At 43.1% G+C, this 19,684-nt stretch overlaps 1 protein-coding gene across 1 annotated transcript in view; it reads left to right on the top strand.

Annotated features, from left to right (window-relative positions):
• The window catches only part of ppfia2 (PTPRF interacting protein alpha 2), an 87,156-nt gene that overhangs the window by 54,469 nt on the left and 13,003 nt on the right, over positions 1 to 19,684 (top strand). Inside the window, exons 19-22 of the mRNA XM_083758288.1 lie at positions 2,272 to 2,353; positions 6,332 to 6,532; positions 14,331 to 14,396; positions 17,539 to 17,571. Coding sequence (XP_083614414.1) covers positions 2,272 to 2,353; positions 6,332 to 6,532; positions 14,331 to 14,396; positions 17,539 to 17,571 — 382 coding nt within the window. The remainder of the gene's footprint in view (positions 1 to 2,271; positions 2,354 to 6,331; positions 6,533 to 14,330; positions 14,397 to 17,538; positions 17,572 to 19,684) is intronic.

Genomic DNA, 19,684 nt, shown 5'->3' with positions numbered 1-19,684 from the left:
GTAGATTCTATGTTGGTGTGTTGGTTATCTGTAGACTACCAAGCTGTAGATTCTATGTTGGTGTGTTGGTTATCTGCAGTCTACCAAGTTGTAGATTCTATGTTGGTGTGTTGGTTATCTGTAGACTACCAAGCTGCAGATTCTATGTTGGTGTGTTGGTTATCTGTAGTCTACCAAGCTGTAGATTCTATGTTGGTGTGTTGGTTATCTGTAGACTACCAAGCTGTAGATTCTATGTTGGTGTGTTGGTTATCTGCAGTCTACCAAGTTGTAGATTCTATGTTGGTGTGTTGGTTATCTGTAGACTACCAAGCTGTAGATTCTATGTTGGTGTGTTGGTTATCTGCAGTCTACCAAGCTGTAGATTATATGTTGGTGTGTTGGTTATCTGTAGTCTACCAAGCTGTAGATTCTATGTTGGTGTGTTGGTTATCTGTAGTCTACCAAGCTGTAGATTCTATGTTGGTGTGTTGGTTATCTGCAGTCTACCAAGCTGTAGATTCAGAACATTTATTTCTTGTATTGAAGATGTATTTGTTTCTCTGGCACAACAGGGGGAAATAAAAACAACAAAAACTAAATAAACATATCGGTATCAGTATCGGCTACATTGTTATTTTAAATATCAGTATCGGCCAAGAATGTCCATATCGGTGCATCCCTAGTAATAACCCCATTGAGATGAATCATCTCGTTAGGGGGTCCACATTTGGTCTGTGTATCTAGACTGGGAAGTACTTTTCCACAAGGGCTCAAGGAGGAGAGGCATGACCATGTGTGTCTTAACTTCACCGGGGGTCTCTCGTGTGGTGTTCGAGCCTGGTGTTAAATTTGTACTAAATATTGTGTTTTCATGCATTTTATAAAAGAAAGCGCGTCATTGTACTGACATGTCATGTCACTGACATATCAGCCGTGCCACAGAGGCACTAAATGTTTCTGTGACAAAACAAAAAATACGTAACGTTGGGTTTTCATGTATTTTGTGAAAAGTTCAACTATGTCTTCGCGGTTTCATGCAATTTATGAAGAGGGAAATATTACCTGACCTTAAACCGAGAACCTTTGAAATGGCACGCAGGCTGACCACGTGCCGTATCTTCTGTGCCAGACAGGGCCACGTTTGCATGCATTGTATGAAAAGGAGATCCCTTACGATTTGAAAGGTTTCTTATAACGGCAATACCACTTGACTAAAGCACGAGAAAGCCCACGTCTCTCATCTTTCGATCACCACCGCTATGAATTGTAGTTCTACTCATGCGGTGTTGTGTGTCTGTGTGTCAGGTGATATGCTATAAGCGGATTAAAGTGTGCAAGTGTGCCCATTTGCCTTCGCAGCCTAGAGAGAGGCGATAAGATGAAGCCTTTGCAAATGTCTCGGTGTACAGTAAGGCTGGACTGGGATAGATACTGTTCTGTATGAGCAGCTCTCATACAGTCTTCCTACGGAGACAGACACTCAAACCAACATGAACAGCCATGTTGCTGCAACACATTTAGTTAGGGAAAGTTAGCTAAATTTGTGACAAATAGGCAAAATAAATGCTTACCAATAGCTTTCTTCACAAATGTGTTCATAAGGGAGTCTACTATCACCTCTCAATTTGTTCCAAACCAACTCCTTTGGATAACTTTGTGACAGCTGCTGAAAGTTGGGGTACCATTAATAACCTGCAGTATAAGCAGGCAAAATGTACAAATTTATATTCTGCATTAAGTAGCATGTGACGAGTCAAACTAGGGGTTTTTCTGAACCCCTAGTTCCACCACCTCTGGATTCTGAATCCATTGCAAGCATTTGTTTTGCATGAAAAACACTCCTTGGGCTAAAAACGGTCATAGGCACTTTTCCAAATGTGATGATTCAATTTGTGATGACGGCTATTGCCGATTTTTCTTGCAAAACGAATGCTTTCAGCAGCTGTCACAAAGTTTCCCAAGGGAGTTGGGTTGGAGAGAAAAAAAAGAGAGGTGATATAGACACCTTCATGAACACATTTGTGAAGGAGGCTATTGGTAAGCACTTATTTTGCAGATTTGTCAGAAATTTGGCTAACTTTCCCTAACTAAATGTTGAAAATGAGCGTTTGAAAAGTGTGTGTGCGTGTGCGTGTGTGTGCGCGTGTGTAATCATTCTAACGTCCATGCAATATTATATCGGAGTGGGCGAATGTGTTTGTACTGTTACTTATATGTATCTTTGAGAACACACAGGTACAGTATGTGTTTTGATGCCGGTGTCCTCTGTCCCCATCCATCCATCCTCAGGCACGAGCTGTTGGAGGAAGCCAGAAGGAAGGGCTTACCTTTCGCCCAGTGGGACGGCCCCACGGTCGTAGCGTGGCTGGAGGTATGTAGGCGATCGCTTTAGTTATTTTCACTCCCGTCATTGAAATGGATGTATCGGTGTCGGGTGCAGTAATATGATCAAACGGAAAGGTTGACTGTCATCAATCGACTTTAAATGGCAATCGATGTGACGGAAACTCTGAAAATAGGGCCCTGGGTGATACTTTTATGGGTATTAGCATTATTATATGGCTAATTATCATCTTTAGTCCCCAGGCGGTAAACAAGGGCAAAAAAAAAAAAACATAAGCGGAAGCTCAATACAATTTGCACGCCCAGACGCCCATTTGATATGATTTGTATTATCACTGGGACCCAAAACGTCACTTTAAAGAATCCTCAGTGTTAATTTAACATTGAACCGATTTGGTTCCATGTGTTCACTCTCAGAGCCACATGCCCGTAAGGGTCCATTTGGTTCCTAACTATCAATCATTTAGCTGGGGATCCCCTTAACCTCCTCAAGGACTCCATGTTGAGAACCACTTACTTCCTTTGACCTTGGTCATCATGATACCTTTGCCGTCATTTTTTTTTTTTTAAACAATATATTTATTGCATTTCTTTTTTTGGACAAACAGACAGTACAACAAAACAATACATAATACAGACAATACAATTATATAAAATGAAAAACAAACAAACAAAACATACAATACATACATATATAAATACAGTATAATAAAATAAAATAAGGGCACTTAGAATGGTAACAACAGAGTCCTTATAGCCACAAGATCAAACAGCTGCAGAGAATACAATTACACATTTTCAGTTTCCACCATTAAATAAGATAAATCATTAACCGTAATATATTCGATAAACCGTCCCCATATCTTATCAAACATCTCCTGTTTATTCTTCAAAGTGTAAGTGATTCTTTCCAGAGGAAGACACAATGATAACTCCCTAAACCACTGAGCAATACTGGGTTTGCCTATCTTTTTCCACGATAAGGCTATAGCCCTTTTGGCTTGTAGTAAACATAAATCTATAAATCTTTGTTCGCTACTCTGAATCTTATGGCCAGGTGGGTAAAGACCTAATAGAAACAGTTTTGGGTCAAGCTCAATATCTATCGACAATATCTTCTGAATTTCCCTCCTCACTTCTTCCCAGAATTTTTTCACTCTTGGACATGCCCATAGACAATGGAAAAGTGTACCTTTGTCTTTACCACATCTGATACAAGTATCTGGAATATCTGCACTAAATTTATTTAATTTCTCTGGAGTGATATAGACCCTCATCAGCCAATTATATTGCAACAGTTTTAACCGAGTGTTACCCGTCTGGGATTGAGCATCCATACAGGCTGAGCTCCATTCTTCCAATGTCAATTCCTCTTGTAGATCAGCCTTCCATGCATTATATTTGGATTCAGAGGATTCAGGAGATATTTCTACTAACATAGAGTATAAATCAGAAATGATGCCCCTATTAAAGGGGTTCCTGATAAGCTCTTTTTCTATTATTGACAGGGGAGGGAGTGTCAGAGAGTTCACCTGTTTAACCCCTATAAAGCTTCTGAGTTGTAAATACTTGAAGAAGTGTGTACGGGGTAAATTGTATTTGGCAGCTAGTTCATCAAAAGAGAATAGATTCCCCCTTTTGTCAAAAACATCCTTCCATTGTTTAATCCCTTGCTTGGCCCATATCTTGAAGCCCCCATCCGCCCTTCCTGGGGTGAAATATTCATCCTTTGCCGTCATTTGCATTTTAATTACTCGTAGATTTCCAAGTAGAATGCAAACTAGCAGTGGTGGACAGTACATTTACTTAAGTACTGTACTTAAGTACAATTTTGAGGTATTTGCACTTTACTTGAGTATTTCCAATATATACTTCTACTCCACTACATTTCGGATCCAAACATTGTACTTTTACTCCACTTTCATGTATTTGAAAACTTTAGTCACTAGTTACTTTGTAGATTTTTATTATCATTACAAAACATACATTAACCACCCTGTATACATTTTGGCCATTTAAAAATAAGCTAACAGCTTATTGATGGATCTGCTATTTTCAAATGATCTTTAAACATTTGAAAACTTGAAATTGGACGTTCTGCACAACGAGTACTTTTTGAAGCCAATACTTTTGTACTTTTACTCAAGCCGATTTTGAATTCCAGACTTTTACCTGGAACAGAGTATTTCTATATTGCAGTATTGATACATTTACTTAAGTAAAAAATGTGAGTACTGTTTTCACCACTGCACGTTGGTGCAATAAGACCATTAATCATAATGAGGTCGTCTGTCACATTAGCACGCATTATTAATGCATCATTATTCTGCCTCTGGCCCCGTGCTGCCCTCCGTGTGCTAATCTCAATATTGAATTTGTACTTCCTATATTTTCACCTGTGTAAATGGATGTTGTCTGAGATCCCAAATGGCAGAGGGCTCCTATTTGACTTGCAGCATCCTGCAGCATCTTTGCACTTTTATTATAATAATGCCTTGATGTTATGTATTACAATTTAGGCATTTAGCTTACAGTAAGCAAGAACAACACATGGTAATACATCAAATACATAAAAAAGTAATTAAGAATCATAAAAAGCTAAGAACCTATAGCATCTGTCTAACAGTACGAAATATGTACAGTAAAGCTATGAGTATACATGCACTATAGAGTGCTATGTCTACATAAAATGCCATCTAAATTACAATAAGTTTAGCATGAATCACCTTAGTTAAATTAAGTCGTTACCCAGTGGCATTAATGAATACTGATATGAACTATCAACATCTTCATTCAAAAATAGAAAGATATGTTTTCCTTTCAATGATTACATTTTCAATATTTGTGCTGGTAGAAATAAAATTCCTACCCTTGCTTTTAATTGATCTTTTATTTTTTGTTATTCATGTCCTCACTGTATTGCATTACCGCTCTTGTTTTTTAATGTTTATGCCTTGCTTTTTTTTTTTTTTTTTCTCCATTGCTCTGTAAAGCACATTGAGCTGCATTTCATGTCATGAAAGGTGCTACAGCTATACAAATAAAGTTGTATTATTATTATTATTATTATTATTATACGTACATCACTGCCCCCTGGTGTTCAGCAGATTGCCTGCAGACATCCTGACACATCCACACACATTTAGAGTTACAAACTCTACTCAGTGGTTGTGACCCAAAAGAGAGATTTAGACGTTTGACCGGGACCCAAACTAGTGAAAATAGCAGATCTACAAGTGCACAGGCACTGTGCACTTGAAGGCATGGGGAGAGAGTATGTTTTGCACTCCGTCCGTCCGTCTGTGTGTCTGTGTGTGCCTGTCCATTAGCAGCTAATCTCCAGCACCGTTGGCCCGATCCATGCCAAACTGTGCACACACACTCCCCGGATGCCAATGACGGACTTCTGCCCCAAATATTCCACAACGGCCTGTTATAGCGCCACCATGAGGACGATTTTGGCAAAACACATTTCTGTACATTACTCGTACACATATTATAATAAATAAATCACGCAATTCGGTATACACTATCTCCATAGTCATGTGATCAACACGGATCTACACCATTTCCCATAAGATTTCGTCCACAATTCCATGCTATATTGATGTTGGTATAAGACAAGTAGGTTCCCTTTTTTTCCTACATTTTGTATTTCTGTTTATAATTATTAGTATTTCAAAACATTTTAAAAAACATTCCGGAAAAAGGCAACCTTTTTCATGAATCATAAACAAATGAATCAAAGACTCTAAGAAATTCCATACATTAGAAAACAAATATATTTAAAAGTAGTGGAAATTAGCCGAACTACAAGCTCACAACAGGCTGAACGCGGCGGCGTGAAGCGATACGTTGTGAGCTTGTAGATCAGCTATTTCCACTAGTTCGGGTCCTGGTGGCGAACGTCTATAATTTATCTTTTTGGTGACGACGGGCTCAAATGGTTTGGAAGAAACCACTGCTCTAACATCGCACTAATCAACGAGTGCCTAATGTCTTCCAGCTGTGGCTGGGGATGCCCGCCTGGTACGTGGCGGCGTGCCGCGCCAACGTGAAGAGCGGCGCCATCATGTCGGCGCTGTCCGACACGGAGATCCAGCGGGAGATCGGCATCAGCAACCCGCTGCACCGGCTCAAGCTGCGCCTCGCCATCCAGGAGATGGTCTCCCTCACCAGCCCCTCGGCCCCGCCCACCACCAGAACCGTGAGTCGCCACATGATGATGTCCCCACCGGGGACGTGCAGAGAGTGTTAAGAGGGGGCAGGGGGCTGAAATCCCGTAAGAGGGCACTTTTGGACAAAAATAGCAGATCTTATAAAGCTCACAACGAGCTTGAGAGCTTGTAGATCAGCTATTTCCGGGTGCAACCCAGCACTCTTTATCTAGTGGAGATGTGGTGTATACGACATGGATTTTTAAACAAATGTGTTCAACGCAAAATGCTGCGTTCAAGTTCACGAGACTGAATGCTGCCTTCCGGTTATGGCATGGGAAGGAGGGGCATGTGCATTTCTTTAACCATAGTAAATGCTGCTATGGTTAATTGCTTGTTTTACAGACGAGTTAAAAGGGTGGGGGCTGAAGCCCCCTTTGATGTGTATGTGTGCAGTGTGCACGTCCCTGGATGTCACCACCGTAAAAAAAGAAAAGAAAAAGAAAGGCTCACTTAAAGGGCAGTTCCGGACAAACCATTTTATTACCGTAACATGATGACCATAATCCATTGATCACTGGAAAAGTAGTGAATAAAAATAAAAATCTGTGCTGAGAATTCCTCAGCGTTTTACCCGTACGGCCGGTCAAGCGCTTAAATCGCACGGAGTTTTTTGTTTTTTTGTTTACATATGTTGTAGATGTGTGTGATGTAAGTATTGTCACTCTGTCGCTTCCTGCATATATGCTGCATGGCGTTTGACCGGTTTGAGCCCACCTACCTTAAAGACGTAACACCCTATATATATTTATTTTTTTAATTGGCCACTAACAGTGGTTCATACATACATTATCATCAGAATTCAGTAAAAAAAACGGCTACTGCGGAACTCCCCTTTAAGCCCTATTTAAAACAAATAGCAGAGATAGACGATCCAAATTAAGCTCACGTGTCACGATTGCTTTATTTTTGATATTTCGTTTATCACGTGTGTCACATCATGTACTGTAGTTGGACGGGCCTCGATTGAGATGCACGCCAGAGCCTATGCAAAATCAATTAAATGTGAGCACTAAGGGGCTGTGACCTCAAATGACACAGACCATGAACAAACTAAACGCAATAATCTGTATTTATATACTGTTGCTGTCTGTCGGGCAGAAACCTCATCTACATGTTTTGACTTTTTGTGTTTGTTTGTTTTTCCGTAAATTAACCCATTTTGGGTTGGTGTTTTAAACATTATGTTATAATTTAGCTATTGAAAAATAGCAGATCTACAAGCTCACGTGACCGTACCAACAGTGTCACACAAATGCATCAAAAGTAGCAGTAGCAGTAGCAGTAGCAGTAGCAGTAGCAGTAGCAGTAGCAGTGCAAGCTCGAAATGCGGCACGAAACGACTCTTTTCGAGCTTGTAGAACTGCAATTTTCAGCATGCAGCCAAGCACAACATGACTTGTGTTTTGGATCTCTTCTTCACTACTATCACTAGTCCCTCCCTAGTCTCACTACTATCACTAGTCCCTCCCTAGTGTCACTACTAGTCCCTCCCTAGTCTCACTACTATCACTAGTCCCTCCCTAGTGTCACTACTAGTCCCTCCCTAGTCTTACTACTAGTCCCTCCCTAGTGTCACTACTAGTCCCTCCCTAGTCTCACTACTAGTCCCTCCCTAGTCTCACTACTAGTCCCTCCCTGGTCTCACTACTAGTCCCTCCCTAGTCTCACTACTAGTCCCTCCCTAGTCTCACTACTAGTCCCTCCCTAGTCTCACTACTAGTCCCTCCCTAGTCTCACTACTAGTCCCTTCCTAGTCTCACTACTAGTCCCTCCCTAGTCTCACTACTAGTCCCTCCCTGGTCTCATTACTAGTCCCTCCCTAGTCTCACTACTAGTCCCTCCCTAGTCTCACTACTAGTCCCTCCCTAGTCTCACTACTAGTCCCTCCCTGGTCTCATTACTAGTCCCTCCCTAGTCTCACTACTAGTCCCTCCCTAGTCTCACTACTAGTCCCTCCCTAGTCTCACTACTAGTCCCTCCCTAGTCTCACTACTAGTCCCTCCCTAGTCTCACTACTAGTCCCTCCCTAGTCTCACTACTAGTCCCTTCCTAGTCTCACTACTAGTCCCTCCCTAGTCTCACTACTAGTCCCTCCCTAGTCTCACTACTAGTCCCTCCCTAGTCTCACTACTAGTCCCTCCCTAGTCTCACTACTAGTCCCTCCCTAGTCTCACTACTAGTCCCTCCCTGGTCTCATTACTAGTCCCTCCCTAGTCTCACTACTAGTCCCTCCCTAGTCTCACTACTAGTCCCTCCCTAGTCTCACTACTAGTCCCTCCCTGGTCTCATTACTAGTCCCTCCCTAGTCTCACTACTAGTCCCTCCCTAGTCTCACTACTAGTCCCTCCCTAGTCTCACTACTAGTCCCTCCCTAGTCTCACTACTAGTCCCTCCCTAGTCTCACTACTAGTCCCTCCCTAGTCTCACTACTAGTCCCTTCCTAGTCTCACTACTAGTCCCTCCCTAGTCTCACTACTAGTCCCTCCCTAGTCTCACTACTAGTCCCTCCCTAGTCTCACTACTAGTCCCTCCCTAGTCTCACTACTAGTCCCTCCCTAGTCTCACTACTAGTCCCTCCCTGGTCTCATTACTAGTCCCTCCCTAGTCTCACTACTAGTCCCTCCCTAGTCTCACTACTAGTCCCTCCCTAGTCTCACTACTAGTCCCTCCCTGGTCTCATTACTAGTCCCTCCCTAGTCTCACTACTAGTCCCTCCCTAGTCTCACTACTAGTCCCTCCCTAGTCTCACTACTAGTCCCTCCCTAGTCTCACTACTAGTCCCTCCCTAGTCTCACTACTAGTCCCTCCCTAGTCTCACTACTAGTCCCTCCCTAGTCTCACTACTAGTCCCTCCCTAGTCTCACTACTAGTCCCTCCCTAGTCTCACTACTAGTCCCTCCCTAGTCTCACTACTAGTCCCTCCCTGGTCTCACTACTAGTCCCTTCCTAGTCTCACTACTAGTCCCTCCCTAGTCTCACTACTAGTCCCTCCCTGGTCTCATTACTAGTCCCTCCCTAGTCTCACTACTATCACTAGTCCCTCCCTAGTCTCACTACTATCACTAGTCCCTCTCTAGTCTCACTACTAGTCCCTCCCTAGTCTCACTACTATCACTAGTCCCTCCCTAGTCTCGGGTTACCAGACTGTTGACTCTCGCAAATTTCCTAATGCTTCCATCATAACAGTCTGGACCAACGGAAGAGCTATCATGAGTAAGCGATAAAGCGGAAGTGGAGCCTCCTCCCCACTTCCGTTTCGTCTTTACAGTTGCGCAGATTTATTATAATATAAATATAAATCATCTGAGCATATATAGCTTGTTGCTTAGCAGATCAAATAAAATACAAAAATAAAATGTAAAGATATTTTAAAATGTATTTTCGTGAACGGAAATGGAAGCTTCCGTTACTCAGCTCATGGGGGGGCTATAATAGTTCCAGACTCTATTCGGAGATTGTGGAATAGTTGTCTGGCTAACATTTTTATCTATTTTCTTTTTATTTGTTGACAAAATTGTCAATATTATTTAGTCATAGTTTTAGACATCGCAGCTTAGTTTTTATTTCAGTTTTATTCCAGTGGAAAAAAAGGCAGTCGATGAAAACATTTCGGCATGGTTTTTAGTCGACGAAATCAGCACTTGTACTACATATCCCGATGTGATCCTTTTTGCAAGTTTTGTGTCTACACGTGTTAAGTTCTAATCTCTGTAAGCGGTGAGTTGGATAACATTACAGTAGGAGTGGTAGCGCGGTTGGTAGAGTGTGTGCGTGCTGCTGGTCTGTTCAACACTGCAGTGGTGTGTGAAGTCGTTTTTACAGCTATTTTACACTAGAGCTGCTTTCATAGCTCTCAGTTCAGTTGTCATGGAAATTGCACAAATACAACCTCTGAGGAGGCTGCTGTTGGTTAATGATAGGAGTTGCCTGCACCATGGAGCATGCACTAAAACATGCACACACACACGCACACGCACGCACACACACACACACACACACACACACACACACACACACACACACACACACAAACTTTTGACTTTGAGGGAAGACGCAAAACGTCAGTCACCCTTGCAAATTAATAAAACATGCAGACCCAGTCGAGTGCTCTTTTGAAGTATTTTTCTTTCTATGAACACACATTATACAACAGAAAACAAAATAACGTGTTGCATTATAAACTCCGATATGAACTCAACCATTAATATCCAATGGCGTGTTTCCACACATTGAGAAAAAGCTAGTTTACCTGCACTGGTCCCCAGTTCAGGTCTAGTCCATGGTCCTCCTCCCCAACCCCTCTGTCTCGTTGTAAACCCTGTATTGGTTCCAACAACACCCTGTCCTCCCTCTGTCCTTAAGCACTCTGCTCCATCACACCTCACAGAACTCAACTATCATATTGTAGCCATTATTATTATTTTATGTATAGACATTTTTTGATGTGTTTGTTTTTAAAATGTTTTTTTTTTTTTGCGGGGGGATTGGAAAATCTGTTGAAATACTAATTTCGTTGAAGGAAAAGTGACCCATGAATGGGAACCAGTGCCATAGAGTGTGTGGCACGGACAGACTGGTGACAGAGCTATAGCGTCCCACTGCTGGCAGCGCTGTGCCTTGAACAGAGATTAAACGCTCCACACTACACTGGTTACAACAACCTCGCCGCCCGTCGACCGATCTTATCTAGGTCATGGCAGCCCGTCCGTCCGCTGTGGCCGCAGAACAATCCGCTCGCTGCTAAAATTAGACGTTAGGAAATGTCACGACAGAGAAAGCCATACAGCAGGATATATGGACCATATTGAATACTGCTGGATGGAGAGGGATTAGACACGTGGACTTTATGTGCTTGTTTGTATAAAGAATTACTAATGTGAATGTCTTTACTTTTCTGCATGGCAAATGTACCGTTTTATTTTCTTTCTTTTTTTGTTTCCTTTGTGTTTAGGGTGACCAGATGTCCCCCTTTGCGTGGGACAGTATCTCACTTTGTGTTTAGGGTGACCAGATGTCCCCCTTTGCGTGGGACAGTATCTCACTTTGTGTTTAGGGTGACCAGATGTCCCCCTTTGCGTGGGACAGTATCTCACTTTGTGTTTAGGGTGACCAGATGTCCCCCTTTGCGTGGGACAGTATCTCACTTTGTGTTTAGGGTGACCAGATGTCCCCCTTTGCGTGGGACAGTATCTCACTTTGTGTTTAGGGTGACCAGATGTCCCCCTTTGCGTGGGACAGTATCTCACTTTGTGTTTAGGGTGACCAGATGTCCCCCTTTGCGTGGGACAGTATCTCACTTTGTGTTTAGGGTGACCAGATGTCCCCCTTTGCGTGGGACAGTATCTCACTTTGTGTTTAGGGTGACCAGATGTCCCCCTTTGCGTGGGACAGTATCTCACTTTGTGTTTAGGGTGACCAGATGTCCCCCTTTGCGTGGGACAGTATCTCACTTTGTGTTTAGGGTGACCAGATGTCCCACTTTGCGTGGGACAGTATCTCACTTTTCAGACTTCCCACAAATTGAGATCCCACATTGTGACCGACACACATCAGTGTTAAAATGCCTTAATAGTTAGTTAGTAGGCTGCACGAGTGAGGTCTAGCCAACACCAACTCGCGATTCCTGGATCGCTGCCCTCCACAATTTCCTATCCAACATCAGGTTCTTGAGCTCTGCAGTGTTGACAGCCAAGCTGTCGTGCCGCAGCACGTCTACATTAGGTGGTGCGCTTCTTTCGCCTCCTGGCTTTGCCCTGGGTTGGCTCCCATAGGGTCAATTTACTTGGTGCCTGACGCAGTGCCCTGCCAGCCTCATCCTTCTCTAATAGTTAGTCCCGTATTAGTTGGCTTTCTGATTGATTGATTGATTGATTGATTGATTGATTGATTGATTGAATATTGTATTGGCTGAAATGTAATCAGTGCAGGGTACAGTCAAACAGAAATGTAATCAGTACAGAGTACAGTCAAACACACTTCCAAAGGGATCACCAAAAAAAAGTCCTCGCGATCTTGTTTCCATTCAGGTCCTGGGTAGTCAATTCATAATCATGACATGAAAAATAACAACAAAATTCAAATCATCATCATAAAAGGTCAAAATAACAAAGATACCGGTATGTAGGCCTACAGGTTGGGGAACAAAGAAGGGTTATAAGGAGGTGGGCATAGTCACTAGACTAAGGGAGGGGTAATCTTTTCCTCTCCCTTTGGCATGCTGAAAGGTGGATTTTCAGGCCTGTGGGATTTGCATTATTTTTTAGGGATGAAGTCATTCCACACTTGGGTGGCAGTGCTGTAGAAGGAGAATTTGCCCATGTTTGTTTTGAAAGTGGGTGGTACGTACCAGATCGTTGTTCTCGCTTCCTCTTGTATTGTGGCTGTGGGAGTCGCTTACTTTTTTGAGGTAGTTTGCCAGGTATGCGGGTACAGAGGGCATAGAGGGAAAAGCTGCATTTACAATTTTAAAGGTATATTCAGTGATTTCACTCAAAACACCTTAGGTTTCGTTTTTGGCTGTGGGACCCAGCCTTTCGTCCAATCAGGATAGAGAGTCAAAAACGAAACCTAAGGTTTTTTGACCCCCAGGGGTTTACTGGGGACAGGGAGGAACTCCTTATATTACCAGCACACTCTATAGTATCACAACAAAACAAAAAAATAAGTGATATTTGAATTAAGTGAAACTGAATATACCTTTAAATGTCAGTCCCAATTTCAATTGCTTAACTCATGTTTTCTACCCGGAGCCTCCGTAGACTATCAAAATGGGCTGCAAAAAGAAGGGTCATGGGCCCCAGACCGAGGAGTAGTCAATTTAGTTTGTTTTGGGAGGTTTGTAGCTTGGTCTTTAGTGACATAGAGATGTTTGAGAACCAAGAGGTGCAAGCATAGTCAAAGTAGGGCTGAATTAGGGCTCCAGCTAGAGTCTTGAGAGCACTTTTGTTGACAAACGAGCAAATTCTGCCCAGAAATCTTGTTCTTTGGTTTACTTTTTTGAATTACCTTGTTGCCATGCTTTCACCTGTCAGTTTGTTGTCAAGAATAGAGCCAAGATTTGTAATCTCTTATTTTGCTGGAGATTTCTATGTTGTCAACTCTGACCTTGAAATCATTTACATTTACTTTACTGAGAGCATGTTTTCTCCCAAAAAGAATGCATTCTGTTTTTCTGAGATGTAGTGAGAGTTTATCGGTAAGCCACGTTCCGTTGTAAAGCTCACTCATTGTCTCTTTTCCTGCAAGACGTGTTTTTAAGCATGTTAAAAAAGAACGAGAAATATCCCCTATAGGCTACAGTACCAAGTCGGCCATACCACCCGTGACCAGAATTAGCATTTTAAAATAAAATATGAGACGCCAGAGGGGTTCAATAGCAAAATGATAGGCAATTATTAGTCCTATGGTCGATTGTGACATCAAGGCATTTAATAGCAACTTAAGTAATACGTTGCTAACCCCGTCCCACGTGTCCCACGCAAGCGATACCTCTGTCCCTTAAATCAAATCAACAGGTCTGGTCATCCTACTCCTGTTATGCTAAGTTTTGGTGTTCTTGTGCTCTGTGGTGTGTTGTTGTTGTTGTGTTTGTGTTCTCCCTGTGTGCCCTTTGACCCCCAGCGGGGAGGGGGCGGGGCCAAGCTCATCATCTGACTGTGATGCTATAACACTATTGGCTTACAGTGGTGCTGCTCTTCTTCTTTAACACTGCTTGCCCCTCCCACTGGACCGCTGCTACCAATCCCGTCGCCGCTGCTCTCTCTCTTGGGCCCGCCCACCTCGTAGCCGTCAGGCAACGTGTGGTTGACCCATGAGGAGATGGAGACCATGGCGGCCCCCTCCTCCAAAACGGTCAGTCCTCTTGTCCCCCTCTACTATCTCTCTCTTTTTTTTCTGTGCGCGTGCGCGTGTGTGTGTGTGTGTGTGCGTGTGCGTGTGCGTGTGCGTGTGCGTGTGCGCGTGCGCGTGTGTGTGTGTGTGTGTGTGTGTGTGTGTGTGTGTGTGTGTGTGTGTGTGTGTGTGTGTGTGTGTGTGTGTGTGCGTGTGTGCGTGCGTGCGTGCGTGCGTGCGTGCGTGCGTGCGTGCGTGCGCAAGTGTGTGTGTGCATAGCCTGGGAAGCATTCCTTTTCGGGTTTATGATCCGGTCGGGAGCGGATGGTAACAATGATCATGGTAACATGTTGTAGTCACTGATTTGTAGTCATCAGGCAGGAAGCCCCGCTTCGGATGTTATCACCCCTGAATCAAGAGAATGTTGCACCCTAAAAATACCCCCAGTATGTGATAATCACACATACTGGAAAACCCGGAAGTGAAACGATGGGAGCGTTTGCTTTTTGTGACCATGACGGAGGTGTGCTGTCTCTGGTGGCCTTGAGCCACGCGAGGCGCCGTGCCGAGCGTTGCGACGGCATTGCGATAGGCAGAGAATAGTAAATATTAGTACCCCCTAGTTTCCATGCCTCGACCATAGAGTTGGAAACAACACGTACAGCAGGGGGAGTCGTTGACCAGGCTATGTTTTCACCACCCTGCGCGCAGTCCGGGTGAACACAGCCAAACACCACAACTTCTAGTATACCAGTATGGCTATATTGGCCATATTCCAACGTCCTGATAACGGTTGATTTTTTGTATTTAATGCAGTGATAACATTATGAATCCGCTGGGAAACCACAGCCGGAATAAGAACTACCCAAAATAAGTCCCCATGAGAGTGCAAGTGTTTCGCAGATTTTTAAAAATACAAAATAAATAAATGTAATAAATGTGAGTGTACTTACCAGAGACTATTTAGCGTCTGTACTATACCTTTGTTATCCCACATAGGAAATTATATTTTATTGGGTAGGCCCTAAAATTATGATTGGGTAGTTCTTATTCCAGTTGTGGTTTCCTGCCTGATGACTACAACCCAGTGACTACAACAGGACATGAGTCACCATCCGCTCCCGACCAGATCTAGATTCAGTAACACAGACCAGGCTTTTCCTCCGAGGTGGAAAGCCTGGTGACGTGCGGTTAGTTTGAGCATAATTGAGGGAGTGTGTACAGTGCAGAGTTATGGTCAACAGTGTGGCACATGCATCCATTAATTAACCCACTGCTTCTCAATATTTTGTAATTTCCCAGTTTGATATGCAGATGAAGTCCCTCGAGCTCCCTTGACCCCCACATTGAGAACCAGTGTAATAATGCCATGGTCTCCGAATGTCTTTGTCAACACTAACAAAATGAGTAGAATGAATTGTAACATACTGTTCAATGGTGTGATGCCAGGAAGCAGCATAGACACTTAACCTACTGTAATACAGTAGGGCAGTGGATCAGGGGTAGAGTGGCCCCTAGAACCCCTAGATTTCCAGTTCGATCCCTCGCGGGCTCCCCCAGAGTTGGGGTTGAAGTGTCCTTGAGCAAGACTCTGAACCCCCGAATTGCTCCAGATGTGCAGTTTGGTGCCTTGCATGGTTTCCCCTACCATAGGTATATGTGAATGGGTAATGCACCATCTATGTAAAGCACTTTGGATGAAAGCGCTGTATAAATCTTACTTAGTTTCATCTCTAGAGGTCAAAGCCAAGCAAACATTCTAAGCAATCGTCTGAGCTGTACATCCATGCAAATCCCAGTCCATTTATACACATTTGCTGTGTATGATGGTGATGAAAATCGCAGTTTCTTCTTATGATAAAGAAAAATGGCACCATATGGATAATGCCATTAGCACATGGTGGTTCCATGCAGTAGGTGAGCACTTGTAGCTAATGTTATGCATGTCAGTCCTGATGACAGGAAAGACATTAATCATGTGAATGTTGGTATAATAATAATTCACAATCCTCACATTAGAACTGGAACCAGAGTGAAAATGTAACAGTAGTGTGCTGTACACATACAGTAACAACTATCACCATTTAACTAAACCATAGTTCAGACCTCAAAATGAGCTCAAGAGGAAGGTGCAATATTTGTACATTCAAATTGACTGCATTTCATAATGTCACGACTGTAGCCAAATAGCTTCCATTATTTTGAGGCCGTCACCGCTGTTTTATTAAACAGTAGATGTTATGGATATAAAAGGTCATCTTCAATTTGGCTCCACTCTTGAGCATGACAGTGTCAAGAGCTCAGGGACAACAAAGCTAACAGCCAATTCTGTATAGCGTTGTCTGAGCGATGGTGAGCAGTGATTGGTTCTCGCTAAGCAGGAGCGCAGTGCTATAGCAGCCAGTCAGACCAAACCAAATGCAATCTGTCAGACCACGCCAAGGTTGAGGCGATAACGCATTGCTATCCCCGGAGAGCAATTCACATTCCAAATGGAAGAAAGCTTGCCTTCCCCTCAAATTGCATCCGACTCCCACAAGCTGCTCCAGAATGCCTTCATCCATATTAAAAGGCTTTGGTTTGGTTCTTAGAATTTCTCAGGGGGGTTGCAAGAAGAAACTTTCCTTATTTATTTTTTCCATAAGACCTGTGATCTGTCATAGAAGTGTAGGGGATTGAATGCAGTTATGTTGCAGCTTTGCAGTCTATAACGCTGTTATAGATCTGGGTCAGATTGTTGCTGCACTGTGTCTGAAAATGTCTGTTATTTATCATACACTGTCAGGACAGTGACCATATTACTGAAAACAAAAGAAAGCCATACATCAGTTTTAAGATCTATATCGGGGTGAAAGTGAGTCTGGAAGTGAAGATTCATTACTATTGTAGTTGGTAAGCCAGAAGCATAATTCGTAATGTGATCTTAAATGCCAGACCAACACCATTTGTTGTCTCTAAGATTGTGACCACAATCAGTCTGGGAGTGGCGAGAGCTGTCAAATGCAATACATTACTTTCTACACGCATACTGGACAGTTTGGAACCTAACCACAGGCATTGATATAAGACACTGTAATTACAGTAGGACAAATCATGGGAAAGCAAATGTTTTAGTTTCCCTGTTAATCATTACGTCTCATGTATATTCTCTCTCTGCCGACAGAAATCTGATTCTGAGGAGGGAAGCTGGGCACAGGTAAGTCCTGTACTGAATAGATGCTGTTCATAGCAGCCTTTTTTTTAACATGTTTCTTAAAACACATTAACTGACATTGACGCCCATCAAAAAGGGAAAAAACCTTCCAAGGAAGGGACTGCACACTCCCAGGGAACAGAGACGGACAACTTACTGCATCAACTCATTTATTAGCACGACGCGTTTCGCCGTGAGCTTCGTCAGGTGCTATCATGTCATAGGTGCTATGACATTGATGCCCCTTGACGTCAGACCAAATCCAACACTTAAGGGGCCACTTCACCCCTTTTGCAACCAGATCTTATTGTCTCCACCTGGCCGAAGGCATGGGGAGAGAGTATGTTTTGCACTCCGTCCGTCCGTCCGTGTGTGTGTCCGTCCGTTCCCAGCTAATCTCTGGCACCGTTAAACCGGTCGATGCCAAACATTGCACACACACTCCCTGGATGCCAACGATGAACCTCTGCCCAACATTTTCCACAACAGCCTGTTATAGCGCCACAATGAGCACAAACTATTTCTGTACATTACTCGTACACATTTTATCCATACATCACACAATTCGGTATACACTATCTCTATAGTCATGTGATCAACACGGATATCTGCACCCTTTCCTATATTCCATCCTGATTGGCTAAGATTGGCTTCCAAAGCTCGCATGATTGCTCCGTTTCGAACAAAATGCCGCAAATCACAAACACAGTGTGCAATTTCCGTGAGATTATACATGTACATCTCCACTAGTCCGAGGACGACATGCCACTTAATTTTTCCCAACTCAGCCTCACGGTGGCGCTATAACAGGCCAATTCCTGTTTTTACCTATAACTGCATCGATCTGTGTATGTGCACTCCCTATAGAGGCCATGGCAAAACATTTTCCCTGCATTTTACCCATCTCCCAGTTATAGCGCCACCATGAGGCCGATTTGTTTATATTAGTTGCACAGATTTCATCCAAATCTTTACGTAAATCGGTACACATGATCTCTGTAGTCATGTGATCAAGACTGTTGGATTTCTCAGATTCTACACTCGATCAAGATTGCCTTCCAAAGTTTTCAGGACTGGCCCGTATTGTACAAAACGCTGCACATCATGAACGCAGGGCCCGAGTGCAGTGACGCTTTGCACGCATATTCCAAGTTTTCCCACTAGGCTAAGGAAGCAATGCCACTGTGACTTTTTCCAAATCAGCCCCATGGTGGCGCTATAACAGGCCGAGTCACATCTTTACATGCACTGATCTGCATGAAACTGTGCATGCACAAAACATTGTGTGCACACTCCTTAAAGCCCAAGGATAAACATCTGCCTGTTCCATATTTTATCCAAATATCAATCCTGGTAGACCTGTGCCCCCCGAGGGGCACTTCTTCTAGTTTGAATGATGTTTAGGACACAAGAAACACTTTACTGGGGGGTTTTTATGTGTGCAATACTGTATGTGTTTGTAGATATTTTAGTCATGTTCATGACCAAAGTATGTCATGAAAATGTGGTCTCACTTCTTTCCTGGATTACAAAGTCACACCTCCACGCAGCCCCCTCCCCCCTCTCCACAAAGAGAGGCAGTGCACCAAAGCATTATGGTCATTGTAGGAATTCAGCAATCCAGTCAAACCCTAGTCAAACACAGACTTTGTGCTACTGTTATCTGGTATTTATTTGTCAGCAGATACAGTACATTCAACCCCCCTTACCATGTGATGTGTTGTATTAAAGCTGCTATAAGCAATAATATGTCAACATTTGAATGACCTTTTTTTGGGGGTAAATGGGTAAAATGCTCTCAAAAAAGATTTAGTCTCTGGCACATCCTAGGGGCCGCAATCTGCATTCAAAGATTCCCCTAGAAGCATTGTCGACGGTCGATTTGCCTGTCTACTTCCTGATTGGTTAGTAATTTTTAGTGGTGGTTAGTGTTTTTTCGGCCAATGATAAAGCTTCTGGGAAGTAGGAACATCTTTGAATGCAGCTTGTGGCCCCTAGATGTGTCACAGAGACTACATTTTTGGGGGAGCGTTTTTACTCATTGCTGGCTGTCTGAATACCAAAAAATAAAAAAGTCATTAAAATTTTGACATATTATTGCTTATAGCTACTTTAA

Source organism: Protomyctophum parallelum (assembly GCF_964188405.1).
Source record: "Protomyctophum parallelum genome assembly, chromosome: 22".
Classification (NCBI taxonomy): Eukaryota; Metazoa; Chordata; class Actinopteri; order Myctophiformes; family Myctophidae; genus Protomyctophum; species Protomyctophum parallelum.
The sequence above is the reverse complement of the archived record's forward strand: the minus strand, read 5'-3'. Positions and strand labels throughout refer to the sequence as shown.